Source organism: Cryptomeria japonica, chromosome 4, assembly GCF_030272615.1.
Source record: "Cryptomeria japonica chromosome 4, Sugi_1.0, whole genome shotgun sequence".
Taxonomy (NCBI): Eukaryota; Viridiplantae; Streptophyta; class Pinopsida; order Cupressales; family Cupressaceae; genus Cryptomeria; species Cryptomeria japonica.
The window spans coordinates 317313296-317340566 of NC_081408.1; the positions used below are offsets into that span (position 1 = coordinate 317313296).

The 27271-nt window shown below is 36.0% G+C and overlaps 2 protein-coding genes across 2 annotated transcripts; both read right to left on the reverse strand.

Annotated features, from left to right (window-relative positions):
- Positions 1 to 19206: 19206 nt before the first annotated feature.
- On the reverse strand, positions 19207 to 20142 carry LOC131038829 (flavonoid 3'-monooxygenase-like). Its single transcript, XM_057971387.2, has 2 exons — positions 19801 to 20142; positions 19207 to 19710 (listed from the first exon to the last, which is right to left on the reverse strand). Exons 1-2 carry the CDS (start codon positions 20140 to 20142, stop codon positions 19207 to 19209), a joined length of 846 nt encoding a protein of 281 aa, XP_057827370.2.
- Positions 20143 to 20205: 63 nt separating this feature from the next.
- On the reverse strand, positions 20206 to 20908 carry LOC131038830 (flavonoid 3',5'-hydroxylase-like). The gene is made up of 2 exons (XM_057971388.1): positions 20788 to 20908; positions 20206 to 20678 (listed from the first exon to the last, which is right to left on the reverse strand). Exons 1-2 carry the CDS (start codon positions 20906 to 20908, stop codon positions 20206 to 20208), a joined length of 594 nt encoding a protein of 197 aa, XP_057827371.1.
- Between the last annotated feature and the right edge of the window lie 6363 nt (positions 20909 to 27271).

The window sequence follows — 27271 nt, forward strand, 5'->3', positions numbered from 1 at the left end:
TTGATTGATATACTGAATGAAAAACACTCATAACTTTCAAATGGTATAACATTTTTTTAATCCGAAACATGCGTCACATCCTATGCTTTGTCTACTATAGGAAAAAATTAAAAAAAATTAAATTTCATAAGGTTTTGACCATGTTAAGGTGTTGAGATGTAGGCATTTTTGAATTTCTAAAAAGCAGTAGTAAAAAGTTCATAAATAATTATTTAATTTATAAAAAATTTAAAAAAAATATTTTTCACATCCGAACATGAGTCTAATACTTATATTATAAATATTATAAAAATATATTATGATTTTATTGTGATTAGGGTGGCCAGACATACGTCTACTTCTTATTTTTTTCCTGAAATTTTAGTACCATTGCATTGAAATTTGAAATTTTCATCAAATAGGATTTTTTTTTCCACAAAAAGAATAGTAGCTTAGAAACTACATTCAATTTTCTATATATTCTCTTGTTACATATTTTAAAAATAATGTTCACAACTTATTCAAATTTTCATGTCAAGTTGCATAACTCTGATTTTCTGAAATTTCATTGCCACTTAAGGGCCTGTTTTGGCACACCATGATCCTGCACATACCCTGTGAATAAAATACTTGAGGATTTTTGTATATTTGAGGGAATTGATCATAAAAATTATGTTGCATACACTCCACAACACAACGGAGTTGCAGAGCACAATAATAGAACTCTCAAAGAAATGGCTAGTTGTATGATACATGCACGTTCTCTTGATCCCGCCTTTCGGGCAGAGGCTATCAGTTGTGCCACACACTTCTAGAATCAGATTCCTTATAAAGCTTTGCAAGGTATTAATCCTTTTGAAGATTGGGCTGCTAGGAAACCGATTGTCAGACATTTCGGAGTCTTTGGGTGTCCAGCATGGGCTCGCATACCTCCACTGAAATGCAACGCATTGGAACCTCAGAGTAGGCCTTGCATATTTGTTGGATATCCTGAGGGTGTTAAGGGATATAGATTGATGGATCCTGAGACACATGAGCTGTTCATTAAGAGGAGTGCTCACTTTGAGGAAATCTCTCCTAGCTTAGCCTCTCTACCTCCTCCACCTTCCTCCATTGTGGATAGTGATGCTAGTGATTGAAATGATGAGACTCCTTCAACTCTGACTCGCAGGGTTACACCTCTGCAAGGTCCACTTGCAATTGAAGATCCTCATTCTCCACCTCCACCTAGATCTTGTTGGGATCGACAAACACTTGAGTCTATGGGTTCTCTTGTTGGGGATCTTACTGATACATGAAGGACTCGATCACAACATCAGAACCTTCCCATGCATTCCTTACTACTGCTTCTAATCCTCTCACATTTTAGAAAGCATCAGGGTTTCCTGAGTGGGACCAAGCTATGGAGGAAGAGTATGGTTCCTTGATTAGGAGCAACACATTGATTTAGTCCATCTCCTTAAGGGGAGAAAGATGGTTCGATGTAAGTGGATCTATCAAACCAAGTTTGCAGTGGATGGTAGTGTGGATAATTATAAGGCTTGGCTTGTTGCGAAAGGTTTCTCTCAGGTTCCAGGTGTTGACTATACTGAGACCTTTGTGCTCGTAGCCAAGATGAACTCCATCTGCTTGACACTTGCTATTGTTGCAGCTCATGGTTGGGCTATACATCAGATGGATGTGAAGAGTCCTTTTCTTCATGATGATCTTGATGAAGAGATTTATATGGAGCAGCCAGAGGGTTTCATCCAGGATACTTCCTTGGTTCACAGACTAAGGAAATCTCTCTATGGCCTCAAGAAGGCCCCCAAGGCTCGGTATGCTAAGATGGATTCCTTTATTCTCTTAGCAGGGTTCACTAGGTGTCATTCTGATCCAAATGTCTACATTTTGCGATAGGATGAATCTCACTTGATAATTGTTCTCTATGTTGATGATTTGATCATTATAGGGAGCACCACATCCATCATTAGCAGGGTTAAATTTGCTTTGCATGATAGATTTACTATGACTGACTTGGGTCTTTTGCACTACTTTCTCGGGATAGAGATTTCACAGTCACCTTTCGGGATTACACTATCGTAGCCCAAGTATGCTCTTGATCTACTTGCACACTTTCTTATGGTTGATTGTAAGCCTGCACCAACTCCCTTTCTTTTAGGAATCAAGCTTGAGGCTCAGTGTTCTTCTCCACCAATTGATGCCACATTGTATCGTCAGCTTCTGGGAAGTCTCATCTACTTGACTCATACATGCCCTGATATTTCATTTGCGGTTGGCATGGTTTCCCACTTCATGCAGGAACCACATAAGCTTCATTGGAAAACCACCAAAGACATCCTTCATTACATCCAGGGTACACATCACTATGGGATTCACTATGTAGAAAGCACATGACTTCAGTTGGTTGGTTACACAGACTCCGATTGGGCTGGCGATCTTGATGATCGCAAGTCTACTTCTCAAGCCCTGTTTGTTGGAAGAGCAAGAAGTAGCATGCTATTTCTCTCTCTTCGATTGAGGCTAAGTATTGAGGAGATATTAACGCAGTGACTGAGACCATTTCGCTTCAGCAGATTCTCACAGAGTTTGGGTTCACCACTCCACAACCTACAGTTCTACATTGTGACAATTAAAGTGCTATTGCAATTCTCGAAGAACCCAATCTAGCACCAGCGGACCAAACACATCGAGATCCGTATGCACTACATCCGAGAGATGATTCAGGAGGAGGTCATTGATTTGCAGTATTGTCCTACAATGGAGCAGATTGCAGACATTTTCACCAAACCTTTCACCGAGAGTAAGTTCCAGCACTTGTGAGATCTCTTGGGGGTGCAAGATGTCTCATTGGGGGGGTCAGCTGACTTGTCCTTCCTCTCTTATGGGGGGGACTTTTCCTCTTCGAAGTTTTGTCCTTCTTCTTTGAGAGTCTTTTGTACATTCATCTCTCTTTGGGGGGGGAGTTTTTTCCCACTCGGTTTTCTTGATTTCTCCATTTATGAGAGATTGCATTTGCATAGTTTTGTTTGCATTTGCATATTGTACATGGGTACCTATCATGGTGTAGTAGCTGGGACCCATCTTGCATCGTTGACTTAAGTCTTCATTTCCCTATGTTGCATTTAAGGGAGGTGTTGGTGTAAATAAATAATCATTATGGATATTATTACACTTTACTTAAGTTAACTTAGGATAATGCATCTCTTCGTAGTTTGTATTTGAGACACTTAGGGAAGTGTGCACATAGGGATATAGCTTGTAAGAGAAATTCCACCTTTTGTGGTGTTATTTTCCTATTACACTCCACATTCAGTGGGTCATCCACCACTTTTGGAATATTATATTATATCTCCTACCTACCCCTAGTATTTCTTACCTACCCTTGTTTCTCATTTAGCCAGATGTCATGATTGTGTGCTCGTACATCCATATGACCTTGCCTATATAAGTAGGCCTATATTCATTGTATTCGTTAATCTAGTTGATCATTTGTATATTCTTGAGAATATAGTTTGTTCTTATCATTCTTTTGTCTCTCTTTTATACTTTTCATTGTGCCCTTGATCTTCGCAAAATCTCACAGGTTTTTTTACCTCAATTGGCAAAACCCTAATTTTCACCACTACATTTTGGTGAACCTAACTCCTTACACGACTATTTCTTATTTATGTTCTCAGATCTTATTTGTAGGCATTTTAATTTTCAATTTTGCACTCATAAATCTTATTTTTAATCAAAATTACATAAATTTAGAAGTTAAATTCATACAAACACTAATTTATTTTGGTTAAATTGATTTGTGGGTTAAGTAATTTGTAACTTTTGTTTTCATAATCTGATCTTACACATTGATAATGACACTTAATATATGCAATTTATTTGCCATTTCATATATGATTACATTTCTTTTCACTTATATTTATCATAATCATGTGTTGGATAATGGTTTCATTCACTTCACATTGCTTCTTTTCATTCATAACACTTTGTCATATTATATTTTTAGAATTTTAAAAATTATTCCTATTAATCAATTAAATCTCAAAGCTTTTATCCATGATGCATGTTGTTTTATGGTAATATTTATAAGAAAATGCACTACATATGAAGATCACATAAAAGATTTGTAGATCATAATCATAGAGAGATGTTAATGAAAAACCTAATACTTGTACCTCTCCTAAGGTATCACATGTGAATGAAGATTAAGTCAATACTCCTATCAATGATCTCTCTAATGGAGAGAAAGCATTGAAGAGAAACATGGCACCATCCTTTTCTCATACACATACCCTAGCGCAAGGGGGCCAAGGTAAAAATATTGTTGTTTCAATCTCTCTAGATCCCCCTTATTCTCCTAGAGCTTATCTTAACCATCAAAATTTTTTTATAGAAGATGATTCTATGCATTTCATTCACGATCTATCTCCCCACATAACATTAAGTAAATATGAGGCCTTAGATAATAAGGATCTTCCATCCTAATCTATCAAAGAGGATATGCATGATCATAGAAAGGAGAATCTACCTACAAAGGATATTACTTCTTCATCTACTTATCCCTTTGTTCCTTCTAGATATACTTACAGTACAAATTTTAAATAAATTGATTATAATACTCCTTGTCAACTAAAAAATTTTTATAGGAGTCACTATAACATAATATAAAAAAAAAGGCTATAGAGGATAAGGACTTGGAAAATTTGAACAAGGAATCAAAGCCCCTATAAACTATTAGGAAAATAGTGTCTCAACCTTACATTTACATGATGTTACTATTTATAGTAATTTTTCATTTGAGAACAAAATGGTGTGATAGCCCAAAGCTTCTAGTTGGCTATATAAGCTTGCCAATAATTTTCACCACAAGATTGTAGCTAGTTTTGAAGATATTAAAGTTTCCATTTTGGAAGGGTGCAATGAAATGTTTAAATTTAGTTTTGAGCACTTTGGAGGCTCTGAAATGCCTTGAAAAGTGGGCATAACTAGCGTAGCGGGTTACAAGGTGATACAAAACTTTGTGAGCTTTCCAGGGCACTCAAAACAATTCGTCAATTGGACACATGGTTCACAAGTTATGGCCTCTGAATGTTTGGACTCCTGAAATAGGAAATATAAATTGTATCGGGCACATAAATGAGCTATAAAAGTGAGGAACACATGTTTATGTGTGTTTTGACACATCGTAGGGCATCTAAAATGTAGATAAGATTGGATCCACTTTATTGGGTGGTTTTAGCCCATGATTTTGTAATACTGTTTGATAGTTTCTTGTATTGTAACTCCTATATATGAGGTGCGCGAGATATAGGTTGTGTGTAAGAGTCTTATGGCTATTGAGTTACCTTTGAATATTTGATTAGTGGTACTCCTATGAAGATATTATACAAGTATATTATAATATGTTATTGATTGTTGAATAATATATTGAGCTGCTTTTGGAGTGTGAGGTTTTTCTTTTGAAAGAGTTTTCCCTACGTAAATCACTATGTTTTTGTGTTGTGTTATGAATGATCGTATGTTTACTTTTGTTAATTTTCTATAGCTGTTGTAATGATCTGTAAAAAACATTACATTACCCTCCTCTCAAGGTTAGTGTAGGAAATTGTTCCGCTACTTAACTTTCTTACATAAACCCTCCTACACAAACTAGTATCTAAGGTCTAGCACATCCTCCTCATTCACCTATTTATAATCTCTCTACAATTCAAAACTCAAGGTGATTCTTCCTTAAACACTCCTTTTTGTTCACATCATCAAACTAATGACCATGATACCAATGATTGTTCGGATTTTCAAAATGGAATGCAAGGATTCATTGATAATGGAATAGTTAAAATCATAGAAAACAATCCATCTTCTTCTAACAACACTTGTCCTACATCTAAAAAGACAAGACCTACTCCCATTGATGACCAAGCGAAATTAGCTACTAGAATCTTTTGGAGATTGAAGCATGTTGTCTTTCCTTTCAATAAAATTAATCACAATTCTAAGCATAAGGAAGGTGATGAACACCATCTTTTTCATTATAGTTATTCTCAGTCTCTTGCAAAATGTAAATCATTTAAATTTTTTTTTCAAGATCTACATGATAGGGCTTGCATGGGTCTTACAACTGATCTTGCACTCTTCCTTGGTGAAGAGGTGGTACCATAAAACTCCATTCACCCTCTATGTTTCTCCTTACCCTACGAAACTAGAAGTTAACTTTAAAATTGGGGGCTCTTTTTTATAAGAGGTGATGCTATTTCAAATATAGTTATCTTGGGCCAGTAGCATAATTCATTCTTGCCTCTACACTTGGGGGGAAATAACAGTATCTTATCCCTTCTCTCTATCTAAGGTTTCATTATTTACTTTGGGGGTTTCATTTTCCATACCTTGATGTCTTTTCTTTCTTGGAATGGTATGTCTCTTATGATTAATCTCTCCCTATGGGAGTATGTGATCCTTCATCTTGATCTTTCCTTTTGTCAAGATTACCACTTCTTTAGGGTTGTATTCTACATATCTTGATGTCTTTTCCTGTATTGAATATTCCTTCATGTAAGTACATGTGTGTTCCATGTTTAGGACTTTTCATTTCTTGGAATAGTGCATTTTACTTATGTATAATTTCTCCTTAGAGGTTATAGTGTAATTCTTCTCATTGTCCCTACACTTGGGGGGCATTGATGTTTCCTATCCTTTCTAAGGATCCATTTTTCTAATTTTGAGTGGTGTTTTCTTATGATTTGATATCATTCTTTGTGTGAAGTTGTTGTTTTCTTTGTTTGTATCCTTCACTACAACCTCTTTTACACTTGACAATGTTTATCTGTTATAAACAAACCTTTCACTTTGGGTCAAAAGTGTGTCATCCTTCATCAAGAATACCTTTATGTAACAATAGGTGGAAGGTAGCCATTCTTGTTCGCCTTCCCTTCTTTTGGTAGAAGATTTAATGTTTTGTCAAGAAACTCCTCTTGGGGGTAGATTTCTTCAAGAAAAGATCCCTCTTCTCCTCCAAGGATCCATTTTAAACTTGTTGCAAGATATCTCTTTTTCAATTTATCAACAATCTTATATTTTCTCATAACATAATGGCCTTTGTATCTTGGATTTATGATTTTGTTTTGCGTAAAAGGATTGTTAGCAGCAATCAAGAAGAAAGACTGATAGGGGGTGAGTGAATCAGTCTTCATCGGAGCAACAAACTTAAACACAACAACAGATCTGACAAACTCTAGTAATAAAACAAATAAGACAAATAAGCAAATTAACAACACCCATTATAGTTGCGAGTAGGGTGGGAGGGAGGATGAAGCTGCCTTCGGAGTAATAGGGGCAGGGCTTCATTTGCAGTCATACGAGACAGAAAAATGCCCTTGAAATAGTAGGGCAGATTATTGTAGGGTTCTGCTCGGGGCCCCTACTATTCGAACACAGTTGGGTCGCCCGAATGAATAATGGCCAGTCATATTCGCGATCCCTTTAGAATAGTAGGGGTTGTGGGCATGTTACGTATAGAATTTGGTGCATCAGTCAACTATCAGAAGTGAACCCCAACTGAATTGTAGGGAATAATAGAATAGTAGGGCCCGACCTTCCGACTAGTTGGACTAATTACCGAGGGATCCAGCCACCACCTCCAGATGGCCCTACTATTCTAATGGGTAGGAGGCTAGATGAGCTCTAGATGGATGGCTGGATGAGCTCTTTCATCGAACGGTTGGTTAACCCAAGAAAGTTGATTAGTTTGGAAAGACAATGAAATATAGTTGGCTTCGAAGGATGAAGACAAGAACGGTGGAGCTATTTGTTTAATCAACTACCAAGGGTGTGGTCCTATCTCTGTGTGGGAAATTTATTGCCCATTGAATAGTAGGGGCTCCAGATGGAACTCAATCTCGATCTCATCCTCCAGCCACCTATGGATTGAATCCCCTGGGTCAGGATGGATAGCTCGAGCTACCTAGAATGTTGTATTTGAACTAGCTAGCCGGGTCCTCGAAAGGACAGGCTCGTTAGGCTATTTCCTGTTGCCCACACGGTAGGGACTAATCTAATAACATAGGAGGGTAGGGACGATATAAAAGCAAAATGGATGGGAGCTCCCCTCCTTACCTTATTATAGTTGTTCGTTCAACCAACCAATAAATTCCTTGTTCTCACTACCCTGGGTTGGACCCCACTGAGAAGAACATTACTTTCCCTCCAACCCCCAGGCCAGCATTACGAAGTATTGATTTTAAGCTTTCCCGCCCGGTAGTTAGATTGTTCCCGGTAGTGAGATCCCGGTAGATTTTTGTCTCTGAGCCTCCTGTGCATGTCAATAATGAGATTGGGTCAATAACGAGGTTCCAACAGAGGAGATCAATTCTAGTTGAGGCATCAGGCCCCACTAGCCTAACTTTCTTGTTGGAAGGAAGCCCCAGGCCCAGGCATCGGGCTCCAGAGTTCGACAAAAGTCTCCATCCTATCCATCCATCCTTGTTTATTCTATTCCATCTCCATCCTGAACCCCTAGGTGGAACTAATTCATCCTGAACCCCCGCCTCAATGGCATCTGATCATTCTAGCCCTCTATAGTGATCAGGGAGTTCTAACCCTCAGGTTGGTTGTTCGGCTGGTCATCCTCAACTCGTTAATTAGCTGCCTGCCTCAACGAAATATCAACTAGACTCCCATAGGGGCTCTACGTAACATCTTAGGCGGGTAGGGCCAAAAGTTTGAAGTACACCGGAAGGCCCTCCATCCAGACGAGTTGCTAGTCGATGCCGGCCCTCAAATATATTATTGTTAACTCATTTCTAATTGATAGCTCCGGGTAGCTCCTCGTTCATTATCCTACAACTAGAATTCCCTAGGGGTGAACTGGATAGAATTCCCCTCCATATTATAGTTGTTCAACTAGAGAGAAAGAGGAGTAATGCTGAGAAACACCAATATTTTTTACATGGAAAACCCAGTTAAGGGAAAAACCATGGTGGGAACCTACCAACAATAAGATGATACTTTGTAGTAGTATGTGAAAATATTACAATGGGGAATGCACAAGCATTTAAGGACACTACCTGGAGCTCACTACTCAAAATATATTTTCCCAGAAGGCTACAACCCTCAGAGAAGTCTCGCTGACTTACAATATGATTCATACTATAATCCGTAAGGAATGAACTAGAAGAATAGCATCTCTAAATGCCTGATTACAGTTTTAGTTAAGCATAATTGTCTTCTCTACAACACCAATCCCACCTCAACCTTGACACAAAAGGATAAATCACTTGTTCACAAATACACCACTCCCTGATAATATAGACACAACACCAATACCCAAATTACATGAATAACTCACCTATATATATAAATCATCAACCTTGATATCAAGGCCGGCTAAACCCTAACCCTCAACTCATGATTATAAAATTACATCACACGATACAAAGATCAACCACCAGACCAATATAATGATTTACATAGCATAGCACGGTCCTAATTCAAATTTTAAAATGATCAACTCCACAAAAAATCACACCAAGATCAATTGCAACACACTATACCACCATACATATCCCATACCATGAAAAATCAATTTCGGTTGATGAAAACCACCAAAAAATCTCACAACGATCAATGCAGATTGTCAAAACAAATAAGACACGACTAGGAAACACCAACAAGCATGTTAGAACCATCTGGAATAGCTGCACCAACACAATTTTTCAAATTCTCATCAATCAACGTCTGGAAGCTCAAGAACACAACCAATCAACAATTGTCACGAAGAAAGATAACTTGCAGAGCACCAAATCATGAACCATTTTAAATCAAGATACACAAGACCATCCAAAATAATATCTGAAAGTCTCAGCATAAGTTCTGATCACACTGGAATATATCGGAGGATATATCAACCTCTACAAAATAGTGATCAACAAAACCAAACTACAAAACCAGATCTAAAAAATCTTCCCAATCACACCAAAATAAATCATAGGAATATGTTGACATCAATGACAACAACATATCCTAGCAACAATAATGACCAATGATATCCAACAATCTCCCCCTTTGGCATTGATGGCAACATAAACTTGAATCTCTCTCCTCCTTTGACAACAATGCCAAAGATCTTAGAAATAGAAAACTCTCTCTCTCCTGAGACATAAACTTGAATCTCTCACTCCTTGAAACACATAACCAGATCAACAGACTAGTCCAGCAAAGGAGCAATAACAACTCACCCATCTGGATAAAAGATAAGGCACTGAAATCCACTAGATTGATGCAAATCAATGCATCTAGTTCTCATCAAGAGGGGTAGATACCCCTAACTTGTCTCTCAAATAGAAAAATGTATCTACAAGAAAAGTCTTAGTGAAAATATCAACTATTTGTTCTTTTCTAGATATGTAATCGAGCTTCAACTTTTCTTCACTAACTTGTTATGTCAAGTAATGATATTTGATTGATATATGCTTAGTCTTCGAATGTTGCACCAGATTCTTTGACATGTTGATAGCACTAGAATTATCACAATAAATAACCATAGGCTCATCATGAATAACTCTGATATCTTTCAACATTTTCTTCATCCAAACTACCTGAGTGCAATTACTAGCAGCAGTAATGTACTGAGCTTCAACAGTAGATAAGACCATTGAATCTTGTTTCTTGTTCGCCCATGAAACCAAATTCTTTCCTAAAAATAATGCTCCACCAGCAATGCTCTTTCAATCATCTACATCACCAACCCAATCTGCATCAGTGTAGGCACAAAGCATGAAATCATCATTCTTTGGGTACCATAAACCATAATCCACAGTTCACTTCAGATATCTGAATATCCTCTTAATAGTAGTGGCGTGACTCAGATCAACTTGATATCTAGTAGCCATACACACAACATGCATAATGTCTGATCTAGCCTTTGTAAGATACAACAGTCCACCAACCATAGATTTGTACAAACTCTGATTAGCATCCAGAGATTCATCATTTTTAGACAATTTACAGCCAGTCACCATAGGAGTTCCAACCGGTTTGGATTCATCTAATCCAAACTTCTTTAGTAATTCCTTCACATACTTAGTTTGATATATAAATATACCTTCTCCTGTCTGTGGAATCTGTAAACCTAAGGGAAAAATCATCTCACCAATCATGGACATCTCAAATTCTTTTTGCATATCACCGCCAAACTTCATGCTCAAGTCATCATCACCACCAAAGATAATATCATCAATAAAGACTTCAACAATCAGGATGTTATCATTCTCTATCTTGAATTATAGATTACTGTTAGTGAAACCTTTAGTAAATCCCAATTTTAACAAATATTTGTCTAATCTAGCATACCAGGCTCTAGGAGCTTGTTTCAATTCATAAAGAGATTTCTTCAATTTACATACCATGTCTCCATCATCTGACAATGAAAATCCATTAGGTTGTTCAATATAAATTTCTTCCTCTAGATCACCATTCAAAAAGGCAGATTTGACATCCATCTGATACACCTTGAAATTTTTATAAGCAGTATAAGCAAGCAAAAGTCTAACAACTTCAAGTCTAGCAACCGGAGAAAAAGTCTCCTAGTAATCAATTCTCTCTTGCTGTGAATACCCTTTGCAAACCAGTCTAGCTTTATTTCTAACAACTTCATCGACTTCATTCAGTTTTTTTTTGAATAACTATTTAGTACCAATAACATTCTTATCCTTAGGTCTAGGCACAAGTTCCCAAGTATTCTTTTCAATCTGATCTAGTTCTTCTTCCATAGCTTTCATTGAACTTTCATCTTTACAAGCTTCAACAACATATTTAGGTTCAACTTTAGAAATTAAACATACTTCTTTAACAACTAACCTTATTCTAGCCATCACATCCTAATTCTTATCACCAATAATATAATTTTTAGAATGATTCAATCTTACATACCTCGGAGTCTTTTGATTATTCTTATTCTCAGGTTCCTACACTCCATCACCAGCAATAACAACAACATCTGGATTAACAGTCTCTACCAGATAATTCTTCTTAGGATCTTCAGTCTGAATAGGAGCTAGAACAACATGTTGACCATCATCATAACCACATGCTCTGATCTCCTTCCCAAGGTTCTCATCCACCTTCACATTTGCACTCTCCACAATATTTCTTAGTCTCTTATTGTAGCATCGATAGGATTTTCTATTAGTTGAATATCCCAAGAAGATAGCTTCATCAATTCTAGCATCAAACTTTCCTAGTTCTCATCCACACAGTTAAGTAGTGGGAAGAATTTGAGATTCAAATAAATCAAGAAATCATGTGTATATAGTAGACTCAGCCTTCCGTACTCAGCAAGAACAAGTTGTAACCCAAGAACACATTCCTAATATCTTGAAGAGTATATTATATGCTTCAGATCTAATTCTATCAATACCCACATTGCCGAACATCAAGAGCCTAAACAAGGGAAGTTATAGAGATTCCAATATTAAGATGGATTGTGCATATGAAATTTATGTATGCCATTTGCGACTTTGAATGGTGGCTGAAAAGTGTTGCACCAATTTACGAGGATACAAAATGGCAGCATACTACAAACAGGTTACTTACATTCCTATATGAACCACCCTCCAGAATTGGAAACAATCACATTACTCGAATCTACAAGGTCTTACACCTATGTTGCTAGCCATAAATCATGCAAATGCAAAGAGAGACCAATACAAGCCATTATCAACCTGTACCCGAAATTTTACACCATAAAGAAAGAAGATTTTGATCATTTTGAAATATTTGGTTGGAGTGAATTACTTTTATACAAACACTTTTGAAACATAGAAACCGACATAGGGGTCACTAAGGATGCAATAATCACAAATTGGTAGCAAATGCATGCAACCAAATATGAGGTCTGGCACATTATTAGAGCTGTTCAAGTAAATGATAATCCATAAGAAGAATAAATCAGTGACGATGATGTAGATATGCCTGCCACAATGAAGATGAATGAGTGGGAGCTGTTGTCAAGAATGAAACATAAAATCAACAATGGCATGGACGAACTCAAAATACTCGGCCGACATGAATTTGACACAAACCATGCTTGGGAGAGCCCTGAAATCCCATATGAATTGCACAACATTGCGATACAGTTTATACACATAAATAAAACAAGCACCAAAAATTAACATATGACACCAATAAAGTATACACCCATATGTATGCTATTATTGGAACAAAAGAAGGCCCTCTCAATAGTGTCAACCCACAACAGTAGTGTGCTGAACAACCCATTACACATGATCATACAAGGTACCTCAAGTATAGGGAAATCATACCTTATAATTTGTATACGAAATCTATTATAGGAAAATGCACCACACCAAAAACCCCCAATATTTGTACTTGCTCCCACTAGAATTGTTGCATTTAAAATTCATGCATCAACTATCCATTCAACACTGCAAATCCCCATCAAATAAATGGAGCCACTATAGGGCCAAACACTGATAATATTCGAAGAATAACTCAAACACATAAGATACATACTTATCGATGAGATGAGCTTCATAGGTCCTAAATTTATATTGAATATAGATAGACGACTTTGTGAAGCTTTTCCCCATTGTTGCATTTATGCTTTGGAGGTGTATCTATAATACTAGTTGGAGACATTACCCAATTGCCACCTATTATGGACAAACCAATATACACATCACACTCAAATTCCCTAAAACTCTGGAACCAATTCACAATAGTTGTCAACCTAACAATGATGTTCCTCCAACAACGAGAATCCCTAACCCAATCACACTTTTGTCAAACATTACTAAACATACGAAATGCACACCCAACATAGGAAGATTGGCAAACATTGATGATGCAAACAAAATAACAATTAATGCCAACTGAAAATGACCCTCAAAATGACCAATTCGAGAATGCTATCTGCCTTTTCCCTACAAATGACATGGTAGACCTTCACAATACAAGAATGCTAGAATAATTAAACCGCCCAATTGCAATTGGTACAACCACAATGACAAGAAGCTAAACAACTACGAAGGCTGACGACGAACAACTTGAAAAACAAGTCCTATTATCATCAGCCCAACCAATCATGCTAACAACAAACATATGGACACAAAAGGGCCTTGTAAATAGAGATCTTGGTGAAGTCATGGAAATAGTTTATGACTCTCAGTTTAGACCACCCGACGTGCCAATGTACATCATGGTTAGGTTCGATAGCTATAGTGGACCCCCATGGCATCCTGGAGACCCAAAAGTTGTACCCATAACACGAATATCACTAGGAAACCTTAGACAACTACCAATAAAAATGGCATGGGCTATTACCATACATAAATCGTAGGGCTTAACATTGCAAACAGCCACCATCAATATTGGCACCATGGAAAGACAGGGGCTAACATTTACTGCAATATCCAGAGTGATATCCCTGAACAATCTTTGCATCAATCTGACATTCTCTTACAAAAGGTATGCAAAAATGCAAAACAACGCATACATAGTCATAAGGAAAAAGGAAGAAGCTCGACCGTAACAAGTCCCTTTGGTAAAGAGGAAGCATGCTTCTCTAATTTTACTCAAGTAATTTAATCTATATATTTCACCTATATAATGGTCATCTTAAAGATAGCTTTGGAGTTCTACCTATACAATTTTACTCATGTTGATCCATGACAATTTACTACAGTTGTCCTATTTGCCAGATTGTGCAACTTGAAGATTTCTCCACCCAAGCAATGGTGAAATTGCAATAACCTATATTGTTGATGGAAGGAAAGGTAAACACCAATGATCATGACCTTGACTATTCACATGCCCTTGCACCTGAAAAAAATATAGTTTCCTTTAAGTCGCAATAAATTGCTTTCATTTCTCTTTGACTTTGTTGTTTCCCATCAACAACACAAACAGGCACTCATGTTTCACTTCTCAACAGTTCTTTACTTCACCATTCCACATGCTTCTTCTTGTAGATCACGAAAATAAAACCAAACAACATGGATATTATCACATTGTGATCAACATTTCTACAACATAAATGGTTACTCAGGAGTGAAACAAGCGGTGCCTTTTATTGTTACATTTTTTGGTGTCCAATACATACCACCCAATATATATTCTTTCATTTAACTATTAACATATCATCCCCAGACTACACATATACTATCCTTTAGCTATTATCATATCCTCCACAACCCATGCATGGTCATAAGGAAAAAAGAAGAAACTCGCTTGTGGCATCTCGTTGTATAGAAGAGGAAGTATGCTTCTTCAATATTTTTCAAGTAATTTAATCTTTATATGCGATATTGAACAGAATATCCATAGGCACCTCTATGTAAGTATGCAAGGCCTTCAATCTCATGAAATTGAATTATTTCTTGACATTGTCTATTTTTTTGTTGGGAAAGAGAACCTGGAAGCAACATTGAGGTTCTGGGAAGCTATTGGCCATGCTTCAAATAGAGCCTTATAGAAACTAATTCAAAATTCACTTTTTAGATTAGATGATAAAAATCAGTTTATAATGCATGATCTACTACAATACATGGGAAGGGAAATGATTGCAGATAAATCTCAAGACTTTGGAGAACATAGTAGATCATGGAGACCGGAACATGCACGAGTTATAACTAAATACCTGGTAAGAATCCATCTCCTCTGTACAATTTTATTTATGTTGATCCATATTAATTTTCTATTATTGTTTAATATTTACCAAATTCGATATATTTTGTCCTTTAATTCATCTTTTGCTTGAAGTAATTGGGGCATCCTTATATGACATAACTGAAACTAGTTATTTGGATGAATCTTCAAGACATTTAGAAAGCAATATTGACCAAAATATCCACAGGAGCCTCTCCGTAAGTATGCAAGGCCTTCAATCTCATGAAATTGAATTATTTCTAGACATTGTCTACTTTTTTGTTGGAAAAGAGAACTTGGAAATAACATTGAGGTTTTGGGAAGCTATTGGCCATGCTCCAAATAGAGCCTTAGAGAAACTAATTCAAAATTCACTTGTTAGAATTGATGATAAAAATCAGTTTATAGGGCATGATCTTCTACAATACATGGGAAGGGCAATGATTGCAAATAAATCTCAAGATCTTGGAGAACATAGTAAATCATGGGGACTAGAATATACACAAGTTAGAACTAAATATTTGGTAAGAATCCATCTCCCTATGAACACTATAAGTTATTTACTAGTAGTTTAGTTGTTTAGGATCACAAACTTTTCAAATGGGTGAACTTTGAAAGCATTTTGAACATATGACATTTTTTTAAAGATTGCATGCTCTTTAGAATTGACATGGTTGGAACTAATTTATAATGTTTTGTATTGATTGTTCATTGCAGAGTGGTCACTGCAAATTAGGAAGACAGATTACCCTTCTTATGGAATTTTGTAATTACAAAGGAAATTATATCAAAGTTTCTATACATTTTGCACTCTGTGTGCCTCACTTTTTGTTATGGGTTCTATTTATTTTGTGGTCAAACTCAACAAATTTCTTATGGATATGCTTTTTACATGTATCATTGAAGAACATCATAGTTTACTATATTTCAAAAAGTTGTTTGTGAGTTCAAACTTCAATACAATGAGTACTATTGTTCCATCTTAAATAATTTATAAGGTAGATTATTGTTGGTTTTGTAGTTAATGATAAAATCCAATGGGATGTTATAAGTGTTGTTTGATAAATGCAAACTTCGTACTTAATTTTTTAGAATAAACGAAGATAATTTCAACACTCCCTAAACACAATTTCCAAACTCCTTACATTGAATAGCATAATTAATTAGCAAAGATCTATCTTAAAAACATCCTATCAACCGTACACATTGCACCTTAACTAGGTGCAAGTGGTAGTATATGTAAATGTCTATTATTTATAGTCTATCAATTAATCCCTCTGTGCTGCTTGTAACATCTTATAGGGTGATCCTTTGTCTTTTAAATAGTTTGTATTATAGATCTATTTTAGTGTTCATTGTGGGTGGCTTCTAGATAGTAAATTTGTTTTCAAAAGTCACAAGAATTTTAGCTGCTTGAGACAATTCCTTCTCAAAGGAATTATTGTGTGTATATTTATTTTATTTTAACTAGGTGGTGGTTCATAGTAACTTATATATGTTATTATATCATTTAAAAAAAATACAATGGATAATAAACAAATGATAATATAGAGGGATGATTTATGTACAATTCATTCTACTCGTCTTATTGTATGGATAATAAGAAAAAATGATAATACAAAGGGACAATTTGTGTACAGTTCATTTTACTCATCTTACTGATCTTGCACTTTTGATTTTTTTAAACCATTTAATCAGTTTGATTTGGAAAGGAAAGTAGGCTATTTTAATGCTGGGCAGCAAAATAATGTGCAATGGGCCCACATAGGTTGAGGTCTCACTGCCCTCTCACTTAGTTTAGTTGCCTGTCAATTGGATTTGGATCCTCCCGCTAGGCTCTTTTTCTAATGTTTTCCATACCTACCTTATGTTGAAATCAGTGTGTTTACAACCAAAGAAGATGCGAGCTCATTCAATGTCTATTTTTTAAAAGATAAATTTGTCTCGTGAAGAACTCTATGATAATAATACAATTTATCAAATTTTTCTCTATTTTTAATATAGACATAAAATGAATATTCTTAAAGAAGAGGGGTGGTTACAATTTATCAATTTTTTCTCTATTTCAAAAAGTTGTTTGTGTGTTCAAACTTCAATACAATGAGTACTATTGTTCCATCTAAAATAATTTATAAGGTAGATTATTGTTGGTTTTGTAGTTAATGATAAAATCCAATGGGATGTTATAAGTGTTGTTTGATAAATGCAAACTTTGTACTTAATTTTTTAGAATGAACACAGACAATTTTAACACTCCCTAAACACAATTTCCAAACTCCTTACATTGAATAGCATAATTACTTAGTAGAAATCTGTCTTAAAAACATCCTATCAGCCGTACGCATTGCACCTTAACCAGGTGCAAGCAGTAGTATATGTAAATGTCTATTATTTATAGTCTATCAATGAATCCCTCTATGCTACATGTAAAATTTTATAGGGTGATCCTTTGTCTTTTAAATAGTTTGTATTATAGATCTATTTTAGTCTACATTGTGGGTGGCTTCTAGGTAGTAAATTTGCTTTCAAAAGTCACATAAATTTTAGTTGCTTCAAACAATTCCTTCTCAAAGGAATTATTGTGTGTATATTTATTTTATTTTAACTAGGTGGTGGTTCATAGTAACTTATTTCTGTTATTATATGATTTTTTAAAAATACAATGGATAATAAACAAATGATAATACAGAGGGACGATTTATATACAATTCATTCTACTCATCTTATTGTATGGATAATAAGAAAAAATGATAATATAGAGGGACAATTTGTGTACAGTTCATTTTACTCATCTTACCGATCTTGCACTTTTGATTTTTCTAAACCATTTAATCAGTTTGATTTGGAAAGGAAAGTAGGCTATTTTAATGTTGGGCAGCAAAATAATGTGAAATGGGCCTGCATAGGTTGAGGTCTCACTGCCCTCTCACTTAGTTCAGTTGCCTGTCAATTGGATTTGGATCCTCCCGCCAGGGTCTTTTTCTAATGTTTTCCATACCTACCTATGTTGAAATCAGTGTCTTTACAGCCAAAGAAGACGCGAGCTCATTCAATGTCTATTTTTTAAAAGATAAATTTGTCTCGTGAAGAACTCTATGATAATAATACAATTTATCAAATTTTTCTCTATTTTTAATATAGACATAAAATGAATATTCTTAAAGAAGAGAGGTGGTTACCATTTATATATATATACAAATAAATGACAATAGATAATGATAATTGTCATGTTAGATACAGTGATGACCAGTACATTTAAGAAGACATGTGAAAAATATATAAATAATATATGCTAGAACCTTGTTATAAGAAGCACTGATATATATACAATGTTACTATTAAAACCAATACGAACGAAGATTGGCGAGCTTAGGAACGAACGAAGGTTGAAAGAGGACAGGAGTTGCGAGTAAACAATTACATGTGACCTGCTTTTTGTTGACTATTATAGAGATGGGTCGGCAGACGAGGAGTAGCGAAAAGATTGAGAGGAACATTCGTGTGAATTGAGAGTTCATATTTCTCACTCATGTCCAAATCTTGGGCTTCTTCACCAGGTCGAAGCGATCAGTCAAATGCATGAATAAAGCTTGCAAGTGCAAAATGAATAATACGAAGCCCCAGATTATATCCGGGGCACACTCTTCGCCCTGCAAAAAATGGTATTATTCGAAAATCTCTTCCATCGAGATGAACGGGATTGTCCACAAAGCGATCCGGATTAAATTCCAGCGGCTTCTCCCACGCATTTGGATCTCTTGCCACGGCCCACACATTCACCATCACCCGAGAATTTGGAGGAATGAAATGCCCCATTACTACCCTTGAACTCTCTGGAGATGCGTGAGGAAGCATAAGTGGCGTTGGAGGATACAGTCGAAGAGGTTCCGTTACAACTACTTGTAAGTATTTGAAGCGAGGAAGATGAGATTCCGTTACTCTCTCATCCATTCCCACAACTGCGTCTACTTCGTCTCTCACTTTGTTTATCAGATGAGGATGGCGGATCAGCTCAGACATCGCCCATTCTACCGTGCGGGTAGCCCTGTCCGTTCCTGCAGAAATCATGTCCTGCATTTCCAAGCTTAAAATCATTGCACGATTCATCTCTTATATTTATGTCAGAATACTACTGTAAATTGAAATCATTGCATTGCGTACCACTAAAATGGCTTTGATATTAGACTCGGAAAGCTGTCCTCCCTCACCGGCTGAATTAGATTTGAGTTGATGTAGAATCTGTAGAAAGTCCCTGTTGCCATCATCCTCACCGGAAAAAGGCATACGACTCTGTTCTTCCATCTTCCTCACCAGAAATTGATCAAGGCGCTTGTGCACGCTCTTCAATTTATCGAGAGAAGCGCCCAAGCTAATCCGCTCTAAGAAAGGAACGAAATCCCCAATCCTAAAACGAGTAGCCGTTCTCAAGAAATCCTCCATTAGTTCTCTGAAATGTTCGGCCTCCGCGTTGTTCTCGGCAAAGAGTCTCATCCTGAGCGTCATCTGTCCAATAACATTACAAGTAAAGACATTAGCAAAATCTCCCACATTTATAGCATTAGCTCGCTATTTAAAGATGGAATCGAGCAACAGAGCCATTTCTTCTTCTCGAAACTCCTGCCACTTTTCCAAACATTTGGGGGTCAAGAGATGCAAAATGCAGAGCTTTCTTAGGAAAGGCCACTGAGAGTAGGGAGAAAAGATGATGTCGCTTCTATTGTACAAGAGAATATCCGCTGCCGCTGATCCGCTCTTCGGTCTGTTAGAGAAATCGGAATCAAATGTCTTGAGGATAGCAGTTGCAGCCTCCTGGGAGCAAGCAATAATGGCGGGGGTGGTGCCCAATTTGAGATACATGAGGCCACCATAGCGCTTGGAGAGAGCGTAAAGACAGTGGTGGGGATTCGAACCGAGGTCCGGCAGACTACCCAAAACAGGTAGCCCTCGTGGCCCCGGCGGCAGCTTTGGCTTTGCCTTTCGTCCACTGAAGAAATAGAGACAACTTAGCAGTGCTATAATGAGTGGAAGCGTTACTGAAACTGAGAATGACCAGAAGAACGAAAGAAGATTACAAGTATCCATAGATCTTTCTGCTTATGTCCTTACCACTAATGCTTGGGAAAAGGTTGAGTTATATAGGAAAATAACCTTGAGCGGAGACAAGAATATTGATCTGGATGATGACGCGTGTCCTGAGACTAAGGGCTATCCATGAATGCTGCTTTGTCTGAGACTTTCTTAAACCAGTCAAGCTCTTTATTGGCGTCATTTATTTTTTCTCTCTTTGACGAAGTCAATTTTCAAAGCTCCTGCAACTCTCAACATCTCCAAAGCCAATGAATGTGCCACCCGATATGTAAGGAGCGTTTGCATTTGAATGAGGCGCCCTTTATTTTTATTTTTTTCAAGAGTCATTGAAAAAGGGGTGGGCTAGAAATTGTCCCACTAGTTTAAGGATGTTATCTTTCATTTGTCAAACATCTAAGTTTTATTTCTATTAAAAAATAGTTTTGGAGGGAAATGAATTATTTTTAATTGTTTTTATTATGCACATACCAAGATATTATGTTCATGAGACCATCAGCTTCCTTAAATTTTAAAGCTTAAAATTTAAGCTGAATTACACTGCAAAATTCATGGGACCACCAACTTTAAAGTTTTTCGTAAAAAATCTCAATAGTATCAATTCTAGTTTTTAGGAAGCCCCCCTCCATGGAGCCCCAGCCTAAGATGTACAAATTCAAAACTTAAAAAAAAAATATTAAAAAATATTTGCTAGGTTGCTTGTGCAGTTGGCCCTTTGAAATAAGCTGGGAATTGATCTCCTAAAAAATAGAAATTCATGTATAGTTAATATTAAGTGTATTTATGCATTTAAGTAAGTGAATAGAGTTGGAGATATTTTTTTTTCATTAAGAGTTATTCCTTGTAGGAGAATGTGTTGACCTATGCAAGTCGTGTTTGCAAAGTAGAAATCTATTAAAGAGAGTTGGAGGTACTTTGCCTTTTTTTTAACAATGAGAGTTGAAGTAGTCAAACTTCTTCCCTTTTCCTTATGATTGTGTACAGATTATTCTATATTTTTTGCATATCTCTCATAAGTGAATGCTTGATTTTTATTTATTTTTTATACTTTAATTTGAATATATTATAATCTATTTTTTAATTTAAACGTCCAATTAAAGCTTATGTTTGTGTTTATTTCTATAAAAATATGACTATAAAAAAAAATAACATGAATAACTAATTATTTATTATTTATCTCACTGCAAATATAATATTGGAATAACTTACTCCTAAAAAATAAAACCCTAAATATAAATAACTAATTTTGTAATCTTTCATCTCCCTAAGCATAGTGAAAAATATAGACTACAAAATTTACATATACTCTTTTCTAAAAACAGACACAATGAATTTTAAAATATTGTTATAATTAATTATTTTTGATAAAGATAAATGGGTTTTACATGTACCCGAAACCAAAAGTTTTACAAAAGTCGACCATCAACCAAACAGACATAAACCAATAGCAAAACATGGGAGCACCCCAGAATAGTCACGAAAGAAAAAGAGTCTCAGACAACAAGACAAAACAAAACAAAAGCGCTCAATTAAGAGAGTGCACCAGCTCCTTGTTCTTCTAGATGGAAATCTTGTTGATTTCCTCCAGTTACTCCATAATGAATCTACAGGTACCCTTATTGTTGCTCCTACTTCTAGTTCTAGAACCAGGGCTAGTTGTTTTGTTGTCTTCAGTAGCCATGTCTTCACCTCCATAATATTTCTTAAGTTCACTGTGAAAGGATTTGTATTCTGCAACCATGGCATTGATCTTTTCGAGCCCCTCTATACTATTGTTCATGGCTTCTTTGCTTATGTCAACCAGGTTCTTGAGGTTTTTCTTTATCTTTGCCATAGACTGTTCCACATTTTCAATTCTTTGTCTGTGGTTGCATTTCATCACCTCGACATCCTGGGAGAGCTTCTGGGTCATAATCATGAGTTTCTCAGATGTGTAAGGCTCAAGGGAGGTGGTGAAGATATCAATAATCTCCTTAACCCCCACTTTGAGGGTTTCAATTTCTCTCTCCACCCACTTGCAGTAACTCTCCTGGCTTCTGGTAGATTCCATCACGAGGTTCATTAGATTACTAGTGCTTTGTATCCCACTGTTCTCTTCTTTAGCCATGGTCCCCTTCTTTTCCTTCAGGACATTGATTGGAAAGGGGCTCGGCATTAGAAAGCAGTTTGTTGGTAGATTTATATTTGTTGGCTGCCCATCTGGGAGGATTCTTACTGCTAAATGTCCTAGTGGTGACCCATATCTCCCCTTCTTCCACTGGCTTATAATCAGGGTCATCAAAAGCAATGGCACCCCCACTATCCTCCAAATCCATTTCCGAGTCATAGACATCTTGAATATGAGTATGTTGGCCTTTCTTAGTTAGAGAGGGCACAACTTCAAGGGTCTTAGTGTACTCCATGATAAGCACAATAAGCTCATCATGAAGAACAAGATTGTTTGGATTCTCCATATGTTTTTCAAGATTATTTTCTAAAGAGGAGGCTAGATAAAAAGGAACACAAATGATTTTACCATGCCTAAAATGATTCAGAATGGTTAAATGATAGGAAAAGATACTGACATATCTGCCATTGAGCGTAATATACCTCATGATGAACTAGGCCATGTCCGCTCAGGGATCCATAAGATCTTTCCTGTTGTAGCCACCATCAGCCATCTTGGTAACTCTTGAGCGCTCCTTGTCTTTGTCAAAGAAATTCGTCAAGTCCTTCTCCCTAGTTTTCTTGTCTCTATAGAACCTTCCGCCATTCATCGGCAGACCAGTGACCATCTCCACAAGGGTTTCATCAAGCTGATACTCACCTCCATAATCCCTAAGGATCCCTTTCTTCCACCCCTTGACAAAGGACTCCGTGAGCATAGGAGAAGGGCCGTGAAATCTATCCAAGAAGTGGACAATTTCCCCATCAATGATTTCCTGCCACACATCCTTGTTTTTTTTCCTTTTTCTCACAAGTAGACAGTTCTTTCCTATTCTTGTCCCCACCCATTATGCTCTAGGTCGTTGAACAACAGGAAATGGGCCACACCAAAGAAGTCTCCGAATAGTCGGAGGAAATGGGCAACACCAGAAAAGTCTCCAAACAATAGCAGAAAATGGGCCACACAATAAGACAAAAAATCTAGGCATAAGGGAAGTTTCTAGATCTTCAGTTAGGGAAAACAAAAAGGAGTTGTTTCCCCATCAACTCTATCAAATCATGATTAAAGATCATTGATTAACACAAGGGGCATAATCATCACGAGCCAGATAGCATAGGTTTTTTGGGAATGAATCCCTACTACTCCACCATTTAGTCACCACATATACCACCGCCAGATTGGCTAGTAGACACATTGCTTTGTTTCCTTCCCGGTATACATGCGAAATTTTGAATTCTTCCAACTCATTTATTATATCCCGACAATCCTTGATCAGATTAGCAATCGTCCAGCTAGGATCCATGCGCCCATTCAGACAATTGACAATGTTTAGTGAGTCAGACTCCAACCGAACTTTTCTGAAGCTTTCTCTTTTAGCCATGTATATTGTTATGCTAACTATATTTTATAATTTTTAAAAAATGTAAAATTTAAATTAATTTATTAATTTCTTCAATATATTTTAAAAAATTTATCAATTGATATTATTCAGAAATCGAATAATTTTACAAGTGCAGATTTAAAAGATAAGTAATCTTATAACTTAATTATCATTATGAATAGAATCCTTAAACAAAAAGCCATAGTAATGACATTTAAAAAAATCATCAATTGTGTCCATTAACATTAATTTTTGACTCCTTCAAAAGTATTTATTTCTCTCACGCACTAGAAAGTATATTATTCAAGGAGGTCTTGTGATCGCATCGCTTAAGTGGTAAAGCTATCTATTGTTCCAATCATAATGTTGACTATGAAGTAGATAGGTTGTTTTATTCAAGTGGTCTCACAAACATATATTTTGATAATTCATCAAATTTCTATTTTAAGGCACACATTGTCCAAGAAGGCTATCATGTGTTTTACATAAGATAATTGTTAAGTCCTTTGGAAAGAAGAAAACACTAATCAATAATTTTCACTACAAACCCCAAATGGAATATCAAAAAATTCAAATTGATGGTTTTTGCGCACGTGGGCATACTTACATAGCTAGAGGATGACAAATGCATAGGCATAACGAAGCAATGGCTTTCCAGATGGAAGGAATGCAACTAGAGTTGAATTTTTTAATACAAGGGTCTTTAGGGTTTAAGTAAACAATGAATGTATATTTTTATGTTTCGGAATGATAAGGGCTTATTGCAAATTAAGGCTTTCACTTTCAATAAAATTTCTTTGGGAAGACTGTTGTGCTCTTGCCTATGCAAAGGAAAATAGTTGGAATTTTGTAATTTGAAGCTGAGATTATTTGTACTCCGGTTTCTAGGGTTTTAGTAGTTAATTTTAATATGGAATTTGCAAGTAGCTCAACTAAAAGATGACGTTGTCATGTTCTGCAAATGTCCTCCTTGCGTGTCCCAAAATGGGAGCTATGTGATAGGGTATGGACATAAGCCAAAGCATTATGGTAGAGATATTTTTGTCACATATTATAGTTGGAAATGCTCTGGTAGACGTTCATGGAAAATGTGGAATACAGGCTGAGTAGGTGGGCCTTGGGAAGGTAAACCTGATAGGCTCTAGCAAAGAACCTTCCCGCTACAAAAAGATCCTATTGTATGTGGGAAGTGTACATAGATATTACTATACATAGATATTTTGCCAAATAAAATTCGTCATGAGGTTGTGACATCATGTGGAAATTGTTATGGACTTATGGTAATCTTTTATCACAAAGGACATCTTTAATATAATGATAGATACAAAGTATAGTGATATATTAGATACAATTAGAACATAATATCTTTTGAAGGATTTTCAATATAATTAAATAAATTATAGGCCATTCATACAATTTAGGATATCAAATAGTACAATTTTTTGAGAAAATGTTTCCTTTAAAAGCTTCACTTGATGGCCTTTAAGTTGTCTGTCAATGAATGGTTTAGTCGTTCTAAAAGTTCAGGCTTAAGTTTAGGGTTTTTGAGGTCTACATCTTCAAATCTTACTAATTAGAATTAAAAACCATGGAAAATTAGATAATGGTCTAATTTTAAAATGTTTATCAATTAACAAAATAAAAGCCACAATGTTTGGCGAATAGTCTACATAAACTAAGATTTTATGTGTGGATTTGGTTGTAGGGCTCTGTGCATGATCGTACAAGATCTGCACCAAAGTTTAACAGAGAAGAATTAGCTCACAATCTCAAGCTTAGTTGGTTTGAGTGGAGTGGAAATTAATTGACGCTGCATTACCTTTTTAAACTACTATGGGTGGAGTTTTTCCACTCTAGGTAACAGCCAGTCACGTTCTATGAGATTTGTCCAAAAAATTCAATTATTTTGAATTTTTTTTCTAATGGAGCTAGATTTTGTTGTCATCAATATCTACTAATATAGAATATTAGTAGTTTTCAAATAACAAATTCTTATTGTTAATTTTAAGAAAATAATTCACAAACAAGAAGATGTTGGCAACAAGGCATAAAACTGAGAGGGGGGTGAATCAATTTTCTCAAAACATTTTCTTAACTCGAACAAAATTTTAGATCTGATAATTAACAATGAAATTATAAATCAACACCACATCAATAACACACATAACACTACGATTTTTGACATGCAAAACTTGATCAAGGGAAAAATCACGGTGAGAACCTACCCACAATATGATGATACCCTATTAGGGGTATATGCAATATTACAATGGGGAATGCACATGCATTCAGGCATACTGCCTAGGGCTCATTGCTCAAAAGAAAGAAAGGGCTACAACCCAGGGAAGACTCATTGTCTTACAAACATATTTGGATTACATCTAGAAGATCATGAACTGATAAAATAACATCTCCTAACGCTTATCTACAGTTCTGGTTAGGCACATATTCTTCTCTTTCACACTTTTTGATACTTCTTTGCACTACTTCACTGCTTCCAAAAGATCAAAGCATTATTTGTACACCACATACATCTACAGCATACAATTTCAAAGATATTGCATTATACATGCCATCAATCTATCTTTCAAGTTTGGTTCAACACACATCACAAATTATAAAGAAATAAACATACATTCTATGATATTATATTTGGACTAGAATAGTGTCAGCTAAGACATAGTATGGACCTAAATCAATACCTCGAACATGAAACACCTCCAAGAATTATGCCTCCAACATCTGCAACATGCTACAAACATCATATCAGCCAAGAACATGAAGAAAACCAATGAAGATATTATTTACAAGAAATAACTACTTGCTATCAAGAGTGGCCATGTATGTGAATTCAATGGAAAAGTGATAAGTGTAACATTTAATACAAGCCTCTTCATAGACCCTACTATAGAAGAATTAGAGAAACTGAAAGATTGATTCAAGCAAAATGTTAACGGTGGACAAGAAATTTCACATCAACTTGCTATGGTTGCTCCCCCCCCCCCCCCCCTCAAAGAATG